This window comes from Tachypleus tridentatus, chromosome 6, assembly GCF_004210375.1.
Source record: "Tachypleus tridentatus isolate NWPU-2018 chromosome 6, ASM421037v1, whole genome shotgun sequence".
NCBI classification, from domain to species: Eukaryota; Metazoa; Arthropoda; class Merostomata; order Xiphosura; family Limulidae; genus Tachypleus; species Tachypleus tridentatus.
Window position 1 is genome coordinate 53145175 of NC_134830.1, and position 25085 is coordinate 53170259.

At 32.7% G+C, this 25085-nt stretch overlaps 1 protein-coding gene across 28 annotated transcripts in view; it reads right to left on the bottom strand.

The window, feature by feature from the left end:
- Positions 1–2507: 2507 nt before the first annotated feature.
- LOC143252520 (growth factor receptor-bound protein 14-like) overlaps positions 2508–25085 on the bottom strand; it is a 119495-nt gene continuing 96917 nt past the window's right edge. For 15 of the 28 annotated variants that reach the window (XM_076504772.1, XM_076504774.1, XM_076504773.1 and 12 more), the window contains 13 exons: positions 24353–24494; positions 22516–22675; positions 20099–20226; positions 16021–16110; positions 15394–15534; positions 14824–14931; positions 14154–14255; positions 9348–9434; positions 8374–8490; positions 7220–7279; positions 6002–6147; positions 5601–5694; positions 2508–4526 (listed from right to left, as the gene is read on the bottom strand). In XM_076504772.1, the coding sequence (XP_076360887.1) occupies positions 4362–4526; positions 5601–5694; positions 6002–6147; positions 7220–7279; positions 8374–8490; positions 9348–9434; positions 14154–14255; positions 14824–14931; positions 15394–15534; positions 16021–16110; positions 20099–20226; positions 22516–22675; positions 24353–24494 (1540 nt within the window). In that variant the 3' untranslated portion in view covers positions 2508–4361. The remainder of the gene's footprint in view (positions 4527–5600; positions 5695–6001; positions 6148–7219; positions 7280–8373; positions 8491–9347; positions 9435–14153; positions 14256–14823; positions 14932–15393; positions 15535–16020; positions 16111–20098; positions 20227–22515; positions 22676–24352; positions 24495–25085) is intronic. The other 13 variants (XM_076504784.1, XM_076504786.1, XM_076504787.1 and 10 more) reach the window with 4 other exon arrangements.

A 25085-nucleotide genomic window follows, 5' to 3' on the forward strand; every position in this document is an offset into this window, starting at 1 on the left:
AGACATTTCTTCTCCACTGCTGAACAGTCACTAATTTGTTGCTGAAAAATTGAAATTGATATTTGTCTATAAAGAACACACTTTTACTCATTCCACTGTTTGTAGATTTTGGTAAATACACCAATCCTCATTTTTTCACAAGCCATATACAGCATTATAACTGAAATGTGACTGTATTTTTACACAACTGAAGCAAGTCACTTTAAAGAGGCCAGTTTTGTTTTGTTTTTTTACATTCTTAGGTGCAATAACATGAGCACATGTACACCTTGTCATTACAACTTTTGTAATGCCTGTTATCTATAGTAAGAAAATAATAAATATAATTTATAATTTTAAAAGATTTAAGCTGAATGCACATTGATATTATGTTTAGTTTTCATTTCTCTATGCCTAGCATTGCCAGGTGGTTAAGGTGCTCAACTTGTAGTCTGAGGGTTGTGGGTTTGAATCCCTTTTGCACCAAACATGCTTGCCCTATCAGCCATGGGAGCATTAAAATGTGATGGTCAGTCCCACTATTTGTTGATAAGAGTAGCCCAGAAGTTGATGGTGATGACTGACTACCTTTCCTCTAGTCTTACACTGTTAAATTACAGATGGCTAGTGCAGATAACTCTCATGTAGCTTTGTGTGAATTTAAAAAAAAATCATTTCTCTAAATAACGCTTATGTTTCCTGGTAGGTTGTTAGCAAGATTTTTTAATGGACTGTTGTCTACCTCGTGTAGAACATATTCTTATATGTATTAGTTTTGGAAAACTGGTTTTCTATATTTACCACTTCTCTCACTTAACAGTATCACATTCATCCACCTCTTATTGAAACATTGAATCTTGTTACAATATTTTACATCAAGTAATCTTGACTGACCAAAACTTTAATTTCTACATGTTGGTTAAAAGGAATTTTAGTCCTGGGAGCCATGACTAAATTCACATTACTACTAAGCCTAAACTTCATTGGTTGGTTAAGAATCAAGCAGTGTAAACTATATGCTTGTACTCTGATGCATATTATTTGTACATAATATAATGGTAGCTTTGTTGTAGTTCTTGTATCTTTTTTTTCCACAATTTTCATAACTAATTTAAATGTGTGTGTGTTCTATTTAATAAAACAGAAATATTTACAATTTTTATTAATATTAATTAACTAAATAAAAACATAAATACCAATTTAAAGTCTTCACAGATAATCTTGTTTTTGAAATATGACTGTGTTCATATGAAGCTTTGTCAGATGGTCAAACTTCTCAGGCTTTATGACCATGAGGTTTTATATATGATTCAAACTTATTAATAATTAACTTTTGTAAAATAATCTTTTCACAAGAATGTCAACACTGAAATATTTCTACAAAATGTTATTGTAAAGTACAATATTTTGAAAATACATTTATTAGTATTTTTTTTAAAGGTATCTAGCTATTATTTGCAGTTTAGGCATTAAATTTATGAAAATGCATTCTTAAACATACGTTTCCTATTTCTATAAAATAAGTTTCTTCCAACTGTATGTAACATAACTTTCCCGTAGATAAAATAAACAGTTTGGTTTATTGCAGGCATTACTTTTCTTTATTCCTGTAAGTTAAGATGGTATGTGTTAAGATGATTTATTTTTAAATGTACCTTTTGGAAAATATAAACTTCTTTCCATTTGTTTTTAAATGTCATCACTATTTCAACTTAAATGAGAAAGGAATAATTTGTTCTAGAAGTAATGGCCACCCTAAAGGTCCATATACAGATTCACAAATAATGGTTGCTTTAAAGATCCAGACATAATCTTACCTTTACCTACAAACAATGACCATTATAAAGCTCAAGATATAATTTCTTCATTTTATATATATATATTAAACAGTTTGGTTTATTGCAGGGGAAAAAAATGTTCCCAGTAATTTTCTCCAAGTTAAGATGGAATACAATTTATTTTTAAATGTAGCTTTATAGTTGTTTTTGAATGTTATTACTATTTTAACTGCAAAAGGAATAATTTGTTCTTTATATTTATTATTATTATTGATGACTTTTCTTAGTTTAACACAGTTAAAACCTTTATGAATTAATACATTTCCTGAATAATGACATTTCCAAAGGTAAGATTTTAATTCTATCAGTCCATGAAAATTGTTTCATTCGAAATTTTTCAAAACTGATTATGTGTTACGTAGTTTAACATATAGGTGGAGTTAAAAACATATACAAAACTCTTAAGGTTAAAAACAAATGTAGGAAGTTTTGTTATTTTTAAACAGGTCTTACAAGAAAATGGAACTGGTATTTATGCAATTATGCACACATATTTTTATGCTTGATCTGCTTAACAATTAATTGTGATTATAATTATAATGATGTGGCCTCGTCATAGCTATAATATCAATCTTATTTTAATTTTTCAGCAATGTGTCTACATGTATATAATTAGAAAGACTGCTGTCTTTCACTATGTTTTAGTAAGTTATTGTAACAGAAATGGCTTACATTTACTTCACACAACACTTGTATAAACCTCTGATTTATTGCATAGCTTATCAATCTTAATGACATAAACTTCCTAAACAAAACTGAATTACTGTAAGCTATGAAATAAGTTGTATTTTTCTTAGGTTCACTACGAAAGCTAGAAAATGAACATTTTTCTGGATCGAAAGGTTCAGGTTATGAAAACATGAAATTGATGTCAGAATAAATATACATGAAATATATTCAGAATAAATAATATCAGTGGTATTTAATGACAGAACAGAGAAAACAGACCATTTGTGAAACCAAACAAATATTGAGTTGTTGATGAAACTTGAGAAATAAATAACTGTACACAATCCTGCCTTTCCTGGGAAGGTTTGTGTAACAAATACGTATCACTTCTGATTCAAACATGTTAACAATGATATTCCATTTACACTTTTTTAAAAGAGGAACTAGTAATGTTACAGTAAGTACTATAACAAAAAAAGAAAATGTCCCAGTTTAATCCTTTTGTCACCAAGTCCAAACTCACACAAAACTCTGGGTAATAAATAATTTCTAAACATCTAAGATATGAAGAAAAATTTTAATTCTCAACTGGTAATGAAATTGTGTATTTCTTCAACTGATTCAACTTCTTTTTAAATCAACAAAAGTGGGAACTGTGTTTAATTACATTATTTAAGGTTATTGATCAACAATTATACATGGTGTCTGTAAATTATGTTAACAAATCTTGAAATATGCAAGCCCATAATTTTATTAACATTATTTTCAGACACCCTTTCACTTTGAGGATCACGTAAAATGTCGAAACACCAATTATTACTCAAAATATTTTTCTTGTGGACAGAACATAGTTGGACAATTAATAGTTTCAGTTCTGACCACTAGAAAAATTATACAGTAATAAAAGTTCATTACTGGCAGTTGAACAAATTAAACATTACTGTTTACTGAGAAATACTGATATTAACAAAACAATTGAATGCACAGTTCATAAAGCAGTTCTTTTCAAGACATAATCTCTCATTAGTCACTTACCTAAGAAACAGTGTAACAACCATTTCATATTGTGTTACCAGTTGATTGTATCAGACATATTATATATATAATGCAAGTTTATATTGTTTGGAAAAGGTTTATCAAGATCGTTCTATTTATCAATATAACAAAAAGTAGTGATGTAATTATTGAAGTGATCATGTAACATTCTTCAAAAGACTAATATTATGAAGCACACAATTTCAAAGCTAGACAACTTGCACACTTTTAATCATGTTTTCAAAGTACTTTTCAAAAGTTCACCTCATAAAGACTACTTTTTACATTATTGTAAATCTATCATGTACAAAAAAGAACAAAGCATTTGATACAAAACAATACTTATGCTAGCTTCAGATATTCAAGTCTAAACCTTGCTGGTTTTTGTACCAAGGTTACTACCTTTACTTAATACAGGTACTGGACACTTTCCTTGTAGTTACATATATGAATTTAATTGTAAATCATGGCAACAGTTTTTACAGCTTAATGATGACTTCAGCAACTTCCAAATGCACATCTGTTGTCTAACAGAGTATCTCCACCTCAGAAATAGTTTAGAATTGCCTATTCTTTGCACTTGTCAACAACACCCAAAACACTTAGTTTCCACATGTTCAACACCATAACTGATATTCATAGATAATAGAAATACGTTTTTTCTTTCAATAAATAGTTTGTATGCACTTATGGAATCTCAGCTTCAGCTGTCTCCTAAGATGACAAAACAATAAAGAATGAACTAATGACAAAACCTAAAGCAACTTACTAATATGTTGACAAACATAAGCTACCATAACATTAAATAAAACATAAAACACAAGTTGTTCTCAAAGACTTTCATGGAGGAGTATCTTTTGGTTTAGACTGATGCACCAGGAAGTGAGTAAGTTTAGTGGGTAGACATCCTAGATTTAATTGGTGAAACTCAATCAACTGTAGTAAGTCATAAAACTTGGTCCTTCCACCATCTAGAGAGAGGCAAATTTGTGTCTTTTCTTCTACCTGAAGAAATCAGTAAAAAACAACAGTTCATTACTGTTGTATATCAAAGTAACTAAACTTGATAACAAAGAATAAAGTCTCTTATATTAAATATTGTACAGAGATTATAAACCAGTAAAAACACAAATTAAAACAGTACAATCAGAAGTTTGTTTAACACTGTTCTTACTGATATGCATTGACTAACACTGAGCTGACTATCATTCATGCAGTCATGGATCTATCAAATGTAAAACAAACAAGTTCCTGAATAGTAACTAAAAAAACCTCTTTAGTCTGTCAAATAGTGAACAACTGTAATGTAATCATAGTTCTGTGAAATAGTGAACAACTGTAATATTATAATATAGTCTATGGGTTACTGAGAAACTGTAATATTATTATATAGTCTATGGGTTACTGAACAACTATAATATAATTGTAGTCAGTGGGATGATAGTTACAAACTTGTAGAGATTACTTTATAGTGGATGGTTACAAACTTCTCAATAGTAGATGGTTGAATATGTAAAACAGCATAACATTAAGCTCTTCACATTTCACTTTATTTCAATAAAACACTATTTAATTACTGTGTGTTAACAAATGTTTAAACTTGTTACCACTAAAATGTTTTCCCATCTTCTTTAATAAGTGATATATTTATTTTTGGTAATGTTAATCCCAGTTCACAACAAAGATTAGTGTGTTTTGTAAGATTAACTGATAGGTACAAAAATTCCCTCAATTTAAACAGGCAACAGAGTTGGGGTAACCATTTTATCCCTTTAATTACCGAAGGTTTAACACACATTTTTAACTATTGTTAAAAACCAACTGTCATCTGGTGTTTCCTAAACTTGATGATCAAACTTCTTTCCAAATCAATATGATTACATTTTCGCTTGCTACAAACATTACCATTGAACAGAGTTCTTTGGACAGGTAACAAATACTCACTCAATACAAAAGATGTTATTAAGCATAACAACAGGTTGCTTTATATAAAATTTTACAATTGAGAAAGATTAAGACAATCATATATTTGTTTTGATTTTATAAAAATACATATTTTCCAAACAGAATTATACTTACAGGTACAATTTGAAGGTGGTGAATTTTGTTGTTATACACATATGAAAGGACAAATGTGCCTGGGTTCCGCCTACTTTCTCTCACCAAGAACACTCTAAATTAGTCAATGAAATTTTTTTTTTATTTAGAATTAGTTGTTAAAATATTTCACACACACTCACATTAGAATAATGGAAGCTTGTAAAAACGTTATAAGTCATATTATGAAAAATCTAAGTTGAACTGAACCATTTTCAATGTCCATGGAGCATTTAATAGAACCAAACATTAAAGTGTAATTTATTACTTTTGATATTACAGATATTTCTGGCAACTTATAAAAGCTTAACAACTTTCATATTCTAAAAATTAACTTTCTTAACATCGACTATAGATGGAACACCTATTAAAAGAACACTTACCCATCAACAGTTCCATATCTAGTGAGAAGCTGAGTTGCATCCTCTCTTGATAAACCACTGTAAAGCCAAGGCTGTACTTTGTGGATACCAAACCCATAGGTCCCTTGCAAGTGTGACTGATCATTACGGCAAGCTGGTAGTTTCCGCTGAAACAAAACTAAAGAATGTGAATGTGCAAATTCTTTTAAATATTATGGAAAGTACTTGTGAATATCTTTCATTCCAACAATGCATGTTCTATGTGCTGAAAGTAAACAAAAAAACTTTGGCAATGACCACACCTGCTAAATGTGTCAGAAATTTTACCATTTAACACAAGAAATAACTAATAGTTTCTTTGATATTCAGACCAACTTAATCTAATCGTTCTCCAAATAGATATATCATCTTTTTATTCTCCTACATACATACCATATCTTTAAATAGTTTCTTCAACAGTTCTCTGAAACCATTATCCATGCTTATATGAATACGATAAGTGTATCAACATATACTTTTTATTAATAAAATCTACCATTTTGAATTTATATTTAAGCCTCACTCATTAAGTCTTTTTATTAATTTTTTTGTCCATTAAAAATTTAGCGAGAATGATCCTAAACAACACTGCAACAAACTTAATAAAATATCACATAGTTGAATCTTGATTTTGATTTCAGACTTTAATTTCACTGTTTCAGCATATAAGCATATCTTGCATTTTCTACCTTATTATTTTTATATAATATTTTTCTAAATTTGAAATTGATTCTTAAGTATTTGCAGTTTTCACATAATAAGTGGTCAAGAATATTGTTAAATTGCTATTATTCTTGCTGCTTTTGTACATTGTCATTCTCTTGAGATAATTCCTGGTCTGTCCACAGGACCTATAAGGTTGAGCATTGTGCAAGGATATTGACAGCTGTGTCCCCAAATGATAAGTCAGGTGATTCCTTGAGGTTACAATCTCCTTTATGTTTGAATGAAATTGGCCAGTCACACAGGTAGCACTAGTCAATCTGGGTAAATCTGACGTTAATGTAAATGGCATTAAGTTTAGACAGTTTTAGCCAAGTCATACTCATAGAAGTTATACCTGATCCAGTAAGAGTGACTAGCCAGCATTCTCTATCAATAAAGATTATTTACTGTGGCTTACATTATGTTTAGTCTCTATTTTATTCTCACAAACTCATTCCATTCCAGAGAAATCGAAGACTACTCTGTGATAAATACCTTGTTGAAATTCCTGTTATTCTGAAGACCCATCTTATCACTAAGTGAAATCAGCTGTACCTGAGGATACCACAATGTTTAAGTTTTATAAACATGTTTGTTTTTATTACTCTCTGATGGAACTAAAATAAAATGTGAAAAGGTTTCTCAAATGTATACAAATGAATGATATCTGAAGCAAAAAAAATTAGAAAAACTAGCCCTAATACAGAGACACATTTAAGTATTCTAGTTACACTGTACTTGTACATTAATTTTGAAGTTAAATGCACCTGTAAGTGTAGTCTTTTACCCTTTAGACACCAAGCACATGTTATCAATAATTATATATCTGGACTTTATGTCCTTAAAAAAAGAAAGACTTTTTCAATAATAGATTACAAGTGTAGTTCTTAGTACACTGAAAATACTTCTCAATAAAACAAATAAAAATGTTCAAAACTGGCATCGTTACTAAACAGTTAAACATTTATAACAGAAAGCCTGGATTCCTTGTTTATAGCTGTATTTCATATATCTTCTTGTTTTTTTGGGTTTTTTTCTACAGCACTCATTCATAAGGTACTACTGAACCAAAATTTAAGGCTTTCTAATTTTCCACCTTGACAAGTAAAGGTTATCACTGTGTCAATGAAAAACGATTTTGTGTTAAAACTATATTATAATCTATACAGTAAATAACAGAAAACGTCTTACACATTTTAAATTAAATTTTTGAGATGAATACTAAAGCATTTTGATCTCCTATTATTAGATGCCAACTTTTACTGTACTTCAAGTTTTGATGATGTAATAGAACAAACAAAATTTTAGATATTTCAATAACGTTTGTGAAATCACAGGCTTCCACTAGAAAGGTTTAGAGTTACAATGAAACAACCTCAAAATACAGATATTTTTTGTTTGTTAGAAAAACCATTACTGATATGACCTAGATTACTTTGTTTATAAATTTTAGGTAAAAAGGTGGGGGGAGGTACGGCTTTCTTCTCTTTTTTTTTTCAAATTACGTCTTTCAGTTATCCAAATCAGCCAAAACTCTGACTGAACCAGATTTTAAAAAATTATTTTTACAAAAACTCGCTTATCGAAAAATGTAAATATGATTCATGTATCTGCTACACTTACTCATATAGACTTCAACTCTAGCTCACCTTCCAGTCTCGAGCTTCAGCTGCTGCTATAGCCCGGACTTCTTGGGGATTCTTAACTACTTTACCAAACCTTCCAGTGAAGTCCATGGCCACTCTGTCTGTCACTGTTGTGTAGTCCTGCAAAAATCATGTCTTTTAATCATTTGTTTAGTAAATTATATCGAAAAATATTTTTTAAAAACATAAATCAATTAAACTGAATGTTTCAGAGCAGATGTGTATATTATTCTTTTCTCACTCAACTAGCCATTCAATTTCCTTTTCTTTCTTTTGAAGCTAATAAATTGAATTTATTTAAAATAAACAAGTTACAAGAACTATCATATTTCTTAATTATCAGTAGGTGTAATATGATACTAAAAACACATGGTTAAATATACAAAAAATTCCTTTTGTTACCACTAGCATCTACAAAACAAAACCAATGCTTAAAGGAACAGTGTTTCAATATACGATACTGCTCTGTCTGTCTATTATATATATATATATTTATGCTGTAATGATTCTGTATGAAACAGAATTTCAGTACCTGTACTTTTGCATACACTGTAATGTTCTGGTCAAACACAACTACAAGTTCTAACTAAAGTTCTATTTAAACAACAAAACCACAAATACAACTTTTTTTAAACGTTAAAAGCTATAAATTAAATCATAATGAGGACTTGTTTCTTTGGAATTAAGCACAATAACTGGATATGCAGTTTTATAATGTTCTGGTCTTCATGTCAGGAAAGGTGCCTCTTTGGAAATGAGAAAATGTTTCAAAATTAGATAAATTATTTGTGAATATACTTTACAAAAATTATTATATGGACAAAATTGAAATTAAAATCTTATCAACAATGTTATATTGCATATATTTCATGTAGCAAGTTAAACAAGTAGTGTACATACTGATTTAAAGAGCATTTTTGTCAACATGAAAATATTTTCATACATAATACCAGCACTAATGATGGTTCAAGGCTTACCAATAGCTGATGGCTTTCATTTGTCTCTATACTGTCACCATATCTTAATTTCAGTTGTCTGTAGTTTTCCTTCAGTTTTTTGCCATACTTCATATTATGTAACAAAGAGTAACAATCAGTCAGTAAAAACTCTAAAAAACACAACATTTACTGTCTATATTTTGCATAAAAACAACAAAACTGCCAGCAAACAAGCTAAGGAAACAATACATCAGCTGTATCATCCATGTTGTTCAATGATTAGAATACACTTAGTATGAGTTTACCTCAATAAACACTCAGAAAATATTTTTCTAACTTCTTGTAAAGATAAAAAATCTTATTAGATACTGATAAAATATATTTAACATCCTGTTTTCTTTTTCGTTAACTAAATTATTTATGTTTTATCAGTATTAAACCAGGGTGTCAGTGAATAACATGCAACACTTCTACCCATGTATCATAATACTTACTGAAGTTCTTAAATCACTACACCACTGCATTTTATCAGTATTACAAAGGGGTTCAGTGAAAAACATGCAACATTTTAACTATGTATTGTAACACACACTGATGAATTTAATTGACCTTAATTTCAAATTCGTGATTACATAAATGAAAATCATATTTCATTACAAGTTACAATGAGTATGATTAGCTTTTAGAACTTACTGTAAAAGATGTAAGTTATAATAAATTCAAAAAGAAAATGAAAATCAGTTCCTCTTCTACTTAATATTTTCCTTATTTCTGCTTTTTGAATCTTATCAGTCTGTTTTCATTAATTTGTTTGTTTGTTTTTGGATTTCACACAAAGCTACTCGAGGGCTATCTGCACTAGCCATCCCTAATTTAGCAGTGTAAGACTAGAGGGAAGGCAGCTAGTCATCACCACCCACCGCCAACTCTTGGGCTACTCTTCTACCAACGAATAGTGGGATTGACCGTAACATTATAACGCCCTCACAGCTGAAAGGGGCAAGCATGTTTGGTTTCAACGGGGATGCGAACCCACGACCCTCAGATTACGAGTTGCACGCCTTAACATGCTTGGCCATGTCAGGCCCCTGTTTTCATTAGAATTTTAATACTGATTATAATTGTAACTATAAACAAACATATAACAATAATGTCATTATCACACCATAGTAGGATGTGTTGTAAAAATTTTGTGTAATGTAATCAGCCTCTTCACAGTGAAATATAAATGAATCTATTCAAAATAAAAAAAAAATTGAGTAACTTGTTTTTATGAGTTCTACAAGTTTAAAAAGAAAATTATGTTCAAAAATATATTACACAAAGAAACAGCAAACAGGAATTAATAAGCTAGATGCATGACAAATCTACACAAAAAAATATATTTGAAAATATAAAACTACTAGAAAGGAATGACCACAAAATTATCTATGATGGTCAATGTCACAGGACAGATAATCAGAGTACAAAGTTAATATTAATAAGAGTAAGTGGAACCCATAAATCAAGACTGGCAGATAAACAACAATTATCTGAATACAATTTTAATTGTATGTTCATTGTTGCCATATCATGTTAATAATTTTGTAACATTAACAATGAATAATCTTGTAATGATTATTACAAAATGAAAACAAAAAGTTTCTATCAATTTGTTGATATAACTACATTTTTGGATTCATTCTAAACATTAAATAAAATATGGCTGGGACAGATATGTATTTAAAAGGAGTCACAGATGAACCTTTATACAATGAGACATTACATGAGGTCCTATTTGTTTTTCAGACAAATCTTGACCATAACTTGTCTCTCTTCTTTACACATTACCATAGTTGTCTCTGTTTTTCAGACACTAATACAGGATGCTTGTTTTTCATACTGCCTCTTTAGGTCTTCTGTGCTATACTCTTCTACTTCAAATTTACATTTTCCTTACATGAAAATGTAATTCCAATAAAACCCACCTCTATACACACAGAACAGCTTGATCCCTCTGACATTCACCAATAAAACTTGCAAGTCACTAGCCTTGAGCCAACTTCTACCTAAAAATCACATGTTTAACACAAACTGTGCTAGTACATAATGGCATCATTATGCCATGATTTTCCTCCACCTATAGAATAACAATGCAACTTAATTTCTAATTAACTCTTCTTAAGCAATTTCACTGGAAGTAACTCGATTCTCAGATGTGAAGAAAGTGTACCAGAAGTGTGAAGGACGGGTGGGAAAATATGTGGAAATATCTTTTGGAAATACATTTTCAGGTAAAGAAAATGTTAACTTACAATAAATATCTCATCTATAGAATAGCTAAAATCCCACACTGAAATAGTGATAGGGCAGATTCAACATTAAACCCAATGAGCTCCCTTCAGAAAGTGCCTGAAAGGTAAGTCCACTGAGTATAACACCCAATAGCAGAGACTCCATAAGGGTGCACACCTTGCAGATGTTGGACATTCAATGAACACTCCTCAAGAACCCACACACCCAAAGTCACGCAGTCCTTTGGAGATGCTCCCACCAACCTGACAGGGAGGCAATTGTGAAGAAATGGAAATGCAGTTGAGGAGTGTCAAAGTGATGCTCACTGTGATGTTGGGAAGATCAAGCCACCAAGGCAATTCCTTGAGAAGAGAAGAAGGGAGACACACAATCAAGAACAATGGATTAAAGAAAGATTCCACAATTTCAATTGTAAAAGGCATGTTTGCATGTGGCCTGAATAAATGAGTGGTTCATTGAAAGCTAGAGTTTCCAAAAACAAAAGCAATAAATGTGCATGGTGTAAAAAAAGAAAACGAAGAAGAGGTACAAACCAAGATGATAAGAAATTCCATTTTTCAGAAGGAAAGTGGTTAAGGCTGAGCCCAAATGAAATGAAGTTCATGAATACACCCAGATGTACCAAATATAGGGCTTGCATAAAAAAACCTTGGTAGTTTTGTAATATAGCCCAGTCAAACAGTCTTCTACAAAAGAATGCAAGCATGAGAGAAGGAATCTTATCAAGAAGGAGTGAAGGAAAGCCAATCATCCATGTAATAGTGGAACCTCAGCTTCAATCTGTGAACATGGTGAGCAAATGCCTCCATGACTCAAATGGTATATGGAGCAAGTGAAATGCCAAAAGGAAGAGCATGGAGCTGGAAGGTGTAATCCCAGTGAATGAAATGAAGAAACTATCTGGAGAATAGAGTGATTAGAATGTGTAAAAAAGATATCCAAAACATTATCTTTGGTCAAACACAGTGTGGGTGGAAAGAACCTCTATATATAGAACCAAGAAATGATAAAAACTGGTTTAAAGATGACAGGTAATTAACAAGAAGAAAGTCTCTAGTCTCCTTAGAGATACTAAAATGGCAAGAATAACAACCAAATGTAGAGCTAAATACCCTCTTTGTGTCTTTCTTGGCCAAAATTGTGAAACCACATCCTTGAGACACTGAGGATAAAAGCAGAAAAGACAAAGAAGGAAAGGATATGGAAATGGGGAGAGGGTGAAGAAAAACAGAAAGATAAGCTATAAGTGTGAAAACCTGAGGAACCCATCAGATGAAAATGTAAACAAAAGGTTGGCAAAATGAGACATGGGCCATCGCAAGGCCAGACCAGACTGGGTGGTGACCAATGGCCCTGAAATTGGGAAGTAGGAGGACTGAAAGTTGGAACAGGAAAAGGAAGCATAGATGTAGTAGGCATACGAAAAGAAGCAGAACGGTAAGGTGGAGAAAGGAAAGACGAGATACATTGCAAACAAAGAGAACTGATGTCAGATAGCTCCAGCCCAGGTCTCTAATAAGTCAAGAACAACAGGAAAGACCTCATGGTAAAAAAATGGTCTAATGAAAATCTCAGAAACGTGTGACAGAAGGATGCATTGCTGAAAGTGTATCTCATCCCAACAGTAGATAAACCAAGAAAAAAGTATATTTAGCAGAAGAAGTATGGGCCAATGTGGTAAAAAGAAGAAAACAAACTCTCCAGAAGACCCCTCTCAGGCATGATGAAGTACCTCAGACACATGATGAAGAAGTAATGCAGGTGGGTAGTACAAAAGAGAAGGTATGAAAATTAGGCACTAGAAAAAAATATAAAAGTTAAAGCTCATGTTAAGCGGAAGTTCACTAAAGGCTAGTGGCTTGCAAACTGCATTCTAAGTGAAGACATAGATGTGATACTCCCAACAGAAGGAAAAAAATCCCATTTTCAGAGGGCCCCTCCCAACCTTCTGTTTAAAAGAAAAATGCATACATGTGTGATTATCTCTCTCCCCCTCCTTTGTACATAACCCTTATTTTACTCTAAGCTTCCTCATGAATTTTCTATTTCTCCATCATATTGTGATATGCATGTTGATATATGATAGATGACAATAAATTTCATGCATTCAGTTTCTTTGTTTGTTTAAAACAAGAGAAAAGAAGCATTATTTAACTAATATATAGCTAGGATTTGGTAAAATAACAGCAAACAATATACAAACACCTCTATATTATTGCATGTTATGCTGAAAACATGACAATAAAAAAATATCTTGATCTAAAGTCCAAACTCCTGATTAAAATTTTGAAACCTTGATTTTGAGAGATAGCTCTGTCACATGTATGTGAATAGCTGAGTTCTAACCTTGAAATTAAAAGATTAGATAGGTTCTTACAAAATGTTACAATATTTAAAATATGTTCTGATTAGTTCTTTAGTAGCTTTATACTAAAAGACGATCTATAAGGTAATTTGATTTATTTTTTCATAAATAATGGTCAAGGGAATGTCTTTTATAACAGCCACACACTAATGAAAAATTAAGATTAAAGATGAGTCTGTGCCTACCTTTGCTAACCTCAAGGCCACTTTCCAACAAAGTCGTTGCTTTTCACTCTCACAACAAAACCATTTCAAGTCACTTCTTGTTTTTACTATGCTTCGTTTTGGCTATGAACACATAAATAAACCAATGAAGCAAGTTGAATCAATAAGCAGAAGTATTCATGCTTTTCAAAGATAAGTGTATTGTTCCTAATTAAAGTATCCTCTCTAATTATCACCCCTCCTAAGTATTTTAATAAAGCTTATATCATATGACAGCAATATTAATACAACATATAATCCACTTTTATTACCATAATTCTGATTTGAAATATAAAAAAGGAACAAAAATAAACACACACACACACACTTATTATCATTGGAATCAATGAATCACATGTGAATAATTAATACCCCTCCATTTTCTAGTTTGCAATGACCCCCAGAGGTATTAATTAGGGGCAATACAGTATATAAAATGCTAGAAACAGAAATAAGTCAATCTGTGAAACAAACTAGAGCTTTACATGGAAATACTGAATCATCTCTTAATAATTATTATGGAATGAAAAATATAAACGGTATTATCAGTTTCCTAATATGATTGTGTTTTGTAGTTTATTTATACTTAACTATGTTGGAAATAAGATGTTTTAAACAAACACTACTTGTTTAAAAATACTTGTTAATATACCTTTAAACAGAAACAAAATTTAGTTGGAGCTCCAACACAGCTTCCTTCTATTGGCACATAAATATCACAACTTTGGATATCTACAAATGGATGCACCTGTCGGGGTACCTGAAACATTTACAAGATTAAATCAATATAAATTTGGCTTATGAAGCAGACATTTTCTTAACTTGAGGGTTTTATTTCTAGGTAACAACTTTTGGTATGAGAAGATTAAGTAACCTTAAAACTGTACTTTTTTAGATATATTTATAAAAGAATCTTGGGGATTAAAACCAGACAATATTTATCTCCTCTGTACTACATCAGTTCTAAATAGATTTACCCCAGAAACAATTCTGAAAGAAAACCCCTTTGAAGGTAAACTACAAGATTTCAGTGATACTCACAGTAAAGCTGTTAAACTCTACACTTTGTAGTTAACAATTTAAGTTACCCAGACTGGAAAATGAGATGAAAGATAGCATTTCATATCCATTCTAATTCATGAAATAAGTTTATCTTTTACTCAGAATTAATATATGCACACCTTCTAAATGAATGACAGAAGAAAAAAACACCTCAAGTTACCTCCTCCTCTGCAAATAGAGAAATATTCAACACATTTCTTTTGAGACAAAAGAAAAACCTCTTCCACGAGTGCTGGCTTGGATCTTTTAACCACAAGTAACTATGAACTACAGGCATCGAGTCACCAGCATGAAGTATATTCTGAACAAACCAGAACCAGTATGAACAAACAAGTATGTGATTTATGTTTTTACTCTACTTTTGTATAGCAATTATTAATAAATGTATATAATTAACACACACACACACACTCTTCTTAGATGATGTTTTGCTACCAAATTACATCTGCTTAATATTCTGGTAGTATTGTTATTTTCTCATAGACTTTTTATCATTGACTGTCTCTGTGCATCAGACATTATTCCTATCATGTTAGACTAATTCAACTTCAAATAAAAAATTAAAAACTTATACAAAAACCAAAACAACATTATCATAGTTGTGACAAGTTTTGCAATCTGTTATATAACCTTAACAAGTTGCAGTACCAACAAACTAATATCCTTTCACATTTAATTTAGCAGTTAGATCAAAATACAATCAACTGTCCATGGTTATTACACATATTAAACACTATACCTTTCAAACAGAAAAACTACCAAACTTGGAGATTCAGCAAATAAATACCTGGACTGTTATAAGTTTTGCAAAGTCTACTGATTCTGAAATACAATCCAAGTCAGAACCAAGATCTACCATCTCAAGAGGGAAAAACTGCTGGAATGAAAATATACAAGATACATTAGTATGTCATTATTCTTAAAATAGCATGACATAAGTACTTCCATATGGCAGCTTCACATTTTACACAAACAAGCATACTAGCAACAAATCGGAAATGTTAGGTAGCATATGCATAAATTACAAATCATAACACTATTGTCACGCAAGTAAATACTGAGGTGTAACAGTAGAATGGGGTATTACTTAACGCAAGTCACAAAACTAAATTACTAAAAGTGAAATTTACAATAAGTGTTTCTTAATCATGGAAGTGGTGTGAAATGAGTAACTTAAAGCTTCAAAATGTATTGGTAACATGACTTTAAGAACTTATTTCCACAAATATAGGTTATAGTTAAACTTAAATACATTTCTACACTCTGAAACTATGTAAAATCATTGTTCTTCTTAAAAATAGAATCGTTACAACAAACACTACAACAATCAACATTCTACTCACCAGTACAACAAACACTACAACAATCAGCATTCTACTCACCAGTACAACAAACACTACAACAATCAACATTCTACTCACCAGTACAACAATCAGCATTCTACTCACCAGTACAACAAACACTACAACAATCAACATTCTACTCACCAGTACAACAATCAGCATTCTACTCACCAGTACAACAAACACTACAACAATCAACATTCTACTCACCAGTACAACAAACACTACAACAATCAGCATTCTACTCACCAGTACAACAAACACTACAACAATCAGCATTCTACTCACCAGTACAACAAACACCACAACAATCAACATTCTACTCACCAGTACAACAAACACTACAACAATCAACATTCTACTCACCGGTACAACAAACACCACAACAATCGGCATTCTGCTCACCGGTACAACAAACACTACAACAATCAACGTTCTGCTCACCGGTGCAACAAACGCTACAACAATCAACGTTCTGCTCACCAGTGCAACAAACACTGCAACAATCGGCGTTCTGCTCACCAGTGCAACAAACACTACAACAATCGGCGTTCTGCTCACCAGTACAACAAACACTACAACAATCAACGTTCTGCTCGCCAGTACAACAAACACTACAACAATCAACATTCTGCTCACCAGTACAACAAACACTACAACAATCAACATTCTGCTCACCGGTGCAACAAACACTACAACAATCAACATTCTGCTCACCGGTACAACAAACACTACAACAATCAACATTCTGCTCACCGGTGCAACAAACACTACAACAATCGGCGTTCTGCTCACCGGTGCAACAAACACTACAACAATCGGCGTTCTGCTCACCAGTACAACAAACACTACAACAATCAACATTCTGCTCACCAGTACAACAAACACTACAACAATCAGCATTCTGCTCACCAGTACAACAAACACTACAACAATCAGCATTCTACTCACCAGTGCAACAAACACTACAACAATCGGCATTCTGCTCACCAGTACAACAAACACTCATAAACAATCGGCATTCTGCTCACCAGTGCAACAAACACCACAACAATCGGCATTCTGCTCACCGGTGCAACAAACACTACAACAATCGGCATTCTGCTCGCCAGTACAACAAACACTACAACAATCAACGTTCTGCTCGCCGGTGCAACAAACACACCACAACAATCGGCGTTCTGCTCACCGGTACAACAAACACTGCAACAATCAGCATTCTACTCACCAGTACAACAAACACTACAACAATCAACATTCTGCTCACCAGTACAACAAACACTGCAAACAATCAACATTCTGCTCGCCGGTACAACAAACACTACAACAATCAACATTCTGCTCACCAGTACAACAAACACTACAACAATCAACATTCTGCTCACCGGTGCAACAAACACTACAACAATCAACATTCTGCTCACCAGTACAACAAACACTACAACAATCAACATTCTGCTCACCAGTGCAACAAACACTACAACAATCGGCGTTCTGCTCACCGGTGCAACAAACACTACAACAATCAACATTCTGCTCACCGGTACAACCAAACGCTACAACAATCAACATTCTGCTCGCCAGTGCAACAATCGGCGTTCTGCTCTACCGGTGCAACAAACGCTACAACAATCAACGTTCTGCTCACCGGTGCAACAAACACTACAACAATCAACGTTCTGCTCACCGGTGCAACAAACGCGCTACAAACAATCGGCGTTCTGCTCGCCGGTGCAACAAACACTACAACAATCGGCGTTCTGCTCACCGGTGCAACAAACGCCACAACAATCGGCGTTCTGCTCACCGGTGCAACAAACACTACAACAATCAACGTTCTGCTCACCGGTACAACAAACGCCACAAACAATCAACGTTCTGCTCACCGGTGCAACCAACACTACAACAATCGGCGTTCTGCTCACCGGTGCAACAAACACTACAACAATCAACATTCTGCTCACCAGTACAACAAACACTACAAACAATCGGCGTTCTGCTCACCAGTACAACAAACACTACAACAATCAACATTCTACTCACCAGTACAACAAACACTACAACAATCAACATTCTACTCACCAGTACAACAAACACTACAACAATCAACATTCTACTCACCAGTACAACAAACACTACAACAATCAACATTCTACTCACCAGTACAACAAACACTACAACAATCAACATTCTACTCACCAGTACAACAAACACTACAACAATCAACATTCTACTCACCAGTACAACAAACACTACAACAATCAACATTCTACTCACCAGTACAACAAACACTACAACAATCAACATTCTACTCACCAGTACAACAAACACTACAACAATCAACATTCTACTCACCGGTACAACAAACACTACAACAATCAACATTCTACTCACCAGTACAACAAACACTACAACAATCAACATTCTACTCACCAGTACAACAAACACTACAACAATCAGCATTCTACTCACCAGTACAACAAACACTACAACAATCGGCATTCTACTCACCAGTACAACAAACACTACAACAATCGGCATTCTACTCACCAGTACAACAAACACTACAACAATCAGCATTCTACTCACCAGTACAACAAACACTACAACAATCAGCATTCTACTCACCAGTACAACAAACACTACAACAATCAACATTCTACTCACCAGTACAACAAACACTACAACAATCAACATTCTGCTCACCAGTACAACAAACACTACAACAATCAACATTCTGCTCACCAGTACAACAAACACTACAACAATCAACATTCTACTCACCAGTACAACAAACACTACAACAATCAACATTCTACTCACCAGTACAACAAACACTACAACAATCAGCATTCTACTCACCAGTACAACAAACACTACAACAATCAGCATTCTACTCACCAGTACAACAAACACTACAACAATCAGCATTCTACTCACCAGTACAACAAACACTACAACAATCAACATTCTACTCACCAGTACAACAAACACTACAACAATCAACATTCTACTCACCAGTACAACAAACACTACAACAATCAACATTCTACTCACCAGTACAACAAACACTACAACAATCAACATTCTACTCATCAGGAACACAAACACTACAACAATCAACATTTTACTCATCAGGAACACAAACACTACAGGGTGGCCCGTAAGTCCCTACCCATCCACATGTTATTATGTTATATTCAATTACGCATGTTTTATAAATTTGTTTTTTTTTTTCAGAGAAATATGGCCGATGTAAGCCCATTTACACTTGAAGAGCGTATTGTGACAAGTACGTGGGTACATGAGCGTAAGAATACTGGTGACAACACACAGATACACTGGATATATAAGATATATGGATGGGTAGGGACTTACGGGCTACCCTGTACAATAATCAGGAGCACAAACACTACAATATGCAGCATTCTACTCATCACTATACAGATGTTTTTCTTTGTCATGCGCTAGTAAGTAACTGTCTTTGTCAGACAAACCTCCCAACTGCGATACTAAATTTACCTGAGTGTTTTTCAAGAATTCGTATTTCTGGAAGTCTTGTCTGAAAATAAACTTGTTCTTATCTGACGTTTCGCTGTCCCAATTGTTAAACACACGTAACACTTCTTCATGGTCTTCAAGGCTACGTTCTGTAAGGAACATCAATGTGCAATTTAATTAATCATTTACCACTGTAACAATAAGTCTATGTAGAACAGTTATAATTATAAAAATAAGCACAATTTTGAAAATGGATATACAAAACATAAACCAAATACACATCGTATACTTATAAATACATTATATTACACGATACTCTATTTGAATTGTAAAAAAAAATACGCCAAAATACGTGATTCAAATAAGCATAATAGCTATATATCATGTAAAAATGTCTTATTTTTAAGGTATGATAGGCACAATTAAATAAATACAGAGATTTGTTAATTTGATTTTGACAGCAAGGAGCAATGATTACTAAAAAAAATACTGCTTATACACTACCTGAGCATAGCTTTAACCCACCAAAGTCTTGTAGGGTTAAACCTTCAGATTGATATTAAGAGAACGTTACTATTTAATATCCAAAACTTAAAACTGTAACTATAAAACTCACTTATTATAATCTTAGGACCATTTTATATATTGGTTGTAGAATATATGTCATAAACGTCTATATATAATTAAACACATTATGCAATAAGTTATTGGTGATGTACCAACAACACGTATCGAAACTCGGTTTTTAGCGTTATAAGCCTTAGTGTGGTTTTCTCAGTGTATTCCCGTTTTTCGCCCCATTGTTCCCCGCCAGACACTCTTCAACATCAAATCCACCTCCACCAATCCCCAAATACCTTTTCTAAGTATTCTCGGTATCCTTCTTAATTCTCGAACATTCCGCGTTTTCAATCCATGATTGTAATCATAAATACAATTATACGGGTAAATTTACACTACAACTTACTCCTTCATATAATTACAAATTCAAATATAAGTGATGACCGTTTAAAAACAAATTATCAAAACAATGAAACTACTGTTATTTTTATTACAACGTCTATAAATTTAAACGACTCAACTCACACCCTCAAATTCGCACGAAAGGTTCTTTGCACAATTTACAATAATTGAGGGCATATATTTTATTTTTGGTCCGGCATGGCTGAGCGCGTTAAGGCATGCGCTCGTAATCTGAGGGTCGCGGGTTCGCATCCGAGTCGCGCTAAACATGCTCGCCCTCCCAGCCGTGGGGGCGTTATTATGTGACGGTCAATCCCACTTTTCGTTGGTAAAAGAGTAGCCCAAGAGTTGGCGGTGAGTGGTGATGACTAGCTGCCTTCCCTCTAGTCTTACACTGCAAAATTAGGGACGGCTAGCACAGATAGCCCTCGAGTAGCTTTGTGCGAAAATTCAAAACAAACAATCAAAAACAAATATTTTATTTATGAATACGATATAATTACTTTTTAATTTTAAACGAGAACATTTTTAATATTTTTCAAAACAAATTACACTTCATAAATAGTGAAACAGTCTTTTCTGTTTCATGCTACGTGGTCAAATAGAAAGAAATATATAATTTTGAATGTAGTTCTAATGCTGATTTCTGATATATAAATTAAAATTTGGAGAAATGAAAAAATATATTTTTCTTATTTTACTTACGAAACAAATGAAGTAATTTTAGCATTACATATATATGTACCCATGTATTTAAAAGAACTGCAAAACATCAAGACAACAGAAACAATCTAGTGACATTGTAATTAATTCAATTATTAAATTCAGAAATATACTTCAATAGTTGATTGAAAAGACCATTTTATGCCTACGACTTCAAATGAACTCATTGAGAAACACGAGTTAATCATATTACGATTAGTTCCAGAACGCCACTTGTTAGGTTTCTTAACCACATTCCAAATACTTTCAAATTTGCTGTATTCTTCAGAAATTAAAATTTGAAGAACTGGTTTTTAAATGAGAAAATAATTTTCATTTTTAAAATAATTTTTAATGAAATTTATTTTTTATTTAATTAACGTGTTATTATTTACTAATTAGTCTAACTTGTTCTAACCTTACATAAACTGACCTGACCTAGCAAAATATATATATTATTTCTTTTCATTTCTCAGCATTTTCATTTATATTTCTGTAATCAGCACTAAAAACTACATTCAACTTTTTCTTTTTTCTATTTGAAACAGAATAGATCCCACTTTATAATAAAATTAATAAGTTAATTGAAAAAAAATACTTTCCATTACGTTTGATTATATTTACCATACATGTGTTTGGAATATGTTCAGTCACTCAAATTGATCAGACGTTTAAAATAACAAAAACTGCTTATAACAATGATATGCACAAATGAAACAAAAATAACGTTTGTAACTTGTATCCATTAAAATTTCACCGCCATTACAACTTACCAATTTTCAAGTTGTGCAGTTGTTCCACTATTGACCACGTATGAGATCGTGCGAGATTAAACTTTAGGGATAATAAGTGGCAAAGGTCAATGACTCTAAGACCTTCCTCAACAATCATCTGCTGCTGGCTTCCGTTTTCTAAGTGAAAAGTTATTGTCACCTAGTGGCAAAACAGAAGTTTGGTATATTATTAAAAAATTAATATCTGCCGCCCAGTAATAGTAAATTCAAGCTTTTGCATGGGAATTGAATTATATCTAGCTACCTATTTGTAAAACCCAATATCACTGATTTGTATATACGCGAGGCGTCCACAAAATTTTAATATCAAAACTACATTTATTTGCATATGCAAGATAGAGTGATTAAGTGGTATGTCACGTGATTCGTTGTTACATAGTTGACAGTCCAGGATCTTATGCACGCTGTATGGCAAAGAGACAAGTTGTCCACAACCTTTCAACTAAAAACTTGAAAACGCTGAAACAAATCACCTATTGTTTGAGATGTAGCTTGGCGATGGTACACAGTACTCAAAATCTCCCGTTGTTGTCTTGAAAAATCAGAATAGAAAGCCATGATTGATATCATAGTAAATAAAACGTTTCAAATCTCGTGCATTAGGCCCGAACCCGAAATCCTTTGATAAAGCATCTAGTGACGCCTCTGCTTCTTGTCACTTGTATCTTTTGTTTGTTCTGTTTCCAAGTCTTTGACAGTTCTGTACTTGAGTCAAAGACCTGGTTTAGTTTGAGTGTAATTATCCTTGTTTGATTATTGTCTTTACAACTTTTCTATTAACTCGAGTACACAAAATTAGCAAGACTTACTGTGCTTGTGTGAAATACAATTCCCCAAATAGCGTCATATGTTAAACACAAATGGTGATATATTTAAATATCATATTTTTTATGTAAAAACCTTGAAAGTCTACACACAAAAAAACTTATTACCTCTAATTTTCATATATTGAACCTACTTCTTGTTTTCTAAAAAAAATGTATGAAGATTACTGAAAGTCAATCACAAGGAAGGAAAACATTTTTATCTAAAAATTTTAAACTCGCTAAAGAGGAGCTTATAGTATCAGCTCATGGTTAGCACGTGCGAATTCCTTTTACTGTGAGTTAGGTTTACTTTGCTGGTGTATTTAAAAACTTAATAGAAATTTTAAAGCAGAAACAATCGGTTTTTCAAATATTTATAAGAAAGAGTATATGGCACTGAGAAGAGTGTGGCGGCAACACACAATAAATGACTTAAACGGTTTGTTGTGAATCCAAACTTCACTGTACAAATAACTTAACCATTGTATTTAATATTTATGTATGTCATAAGCATGAAAGAGCTATTTTCTTTCAGTTGGTTGCGTAAGTGTTCTGTAAAGTGAAACGCCACAATAGCAACACAAAACATTTTCCAAAAAAGTGGTTTAAGTGTTATATAGAGTGAAACACCATAATAACAACAACAAATTCACTTAAAATGCAGTTTATTTAAATCTTGTACAGAGTGAAAGCCACGGTAGCAACACGCAACATTTTCAAATAATGTAGCATATTTTATAGAGTGAAACGTTACAATAGCAACACAAAACACGTCCTAACAATTTGTTTATTAAGAGTGAAACACCACAAAAAAACAATATTTTATACTCGGAAAAGATTCACAACAACGTGATTTTTGTTGCCCTCGTAGCTTGGAAAAGAAGAAATTAAATTATGTAACATAATATCCATATGTAGCATGAAATCAAATACTCTTTGGAAAGAAATTATATATTAAAGTGCGCATTAGCAGGATTTACTTTTTATCAAAGTGTAATATTAATACTCACCGCTCCAGGCTCACTGTCAGATGCCCCTATAATCTCTTCAGTTTCTTTGTTAGTGTCGAACAGAAAACTGTAGGTTGAACCAGTGTCCGAATCAGACAAGATGTTATAAGAGAATCCCTCGTCATCTTGGCCTTTATTACACCTTGAAAATACCAATAACCGTTCTCATCCTCATAGGTTACAAGAAACTGTTTGCAACAACACAAAGTATTCGCTAGCTACACTATAAACAGTAATTGATAACGTTGTATAGTTAACTGGAGAAGACGTGAGTTTAGCTATGTAGGCGAGGGAGCCTCTGCAGCTTTTTGTTAGAGGCAGAATAAATGATTACAGGTCCTCTGAAAATCACAAAAGTTTTCTCTCCTCTTTTAACTCTTTAACTCTCAAGAGCAGGCTTTTGAAATTTTCTGTATGAAGCCACGTGAAAATTAAAATTCTTTATTTATGACACCAACAGAAAATCAGGATGTTGGATGAAAACATCAGTCACATCTTAACATTATAGGCTTAACGATATATTTCAAAATAAATGTCATGTTCCTCACGATTATAAATGTTTTAAACAATCTATGCTTTTCTGAATCGGTTTCATGTCCCCATTGGTGCAAACAGTGTTAAAGCACAGAACAGTTTTACTACGCACATACTAAACGTTTATCAAACAAAAGGTTTCAGGCGTTGGTCACGATACCTCCCGACGTCTATCGGGCAATAAACTTACTTTTGTCCA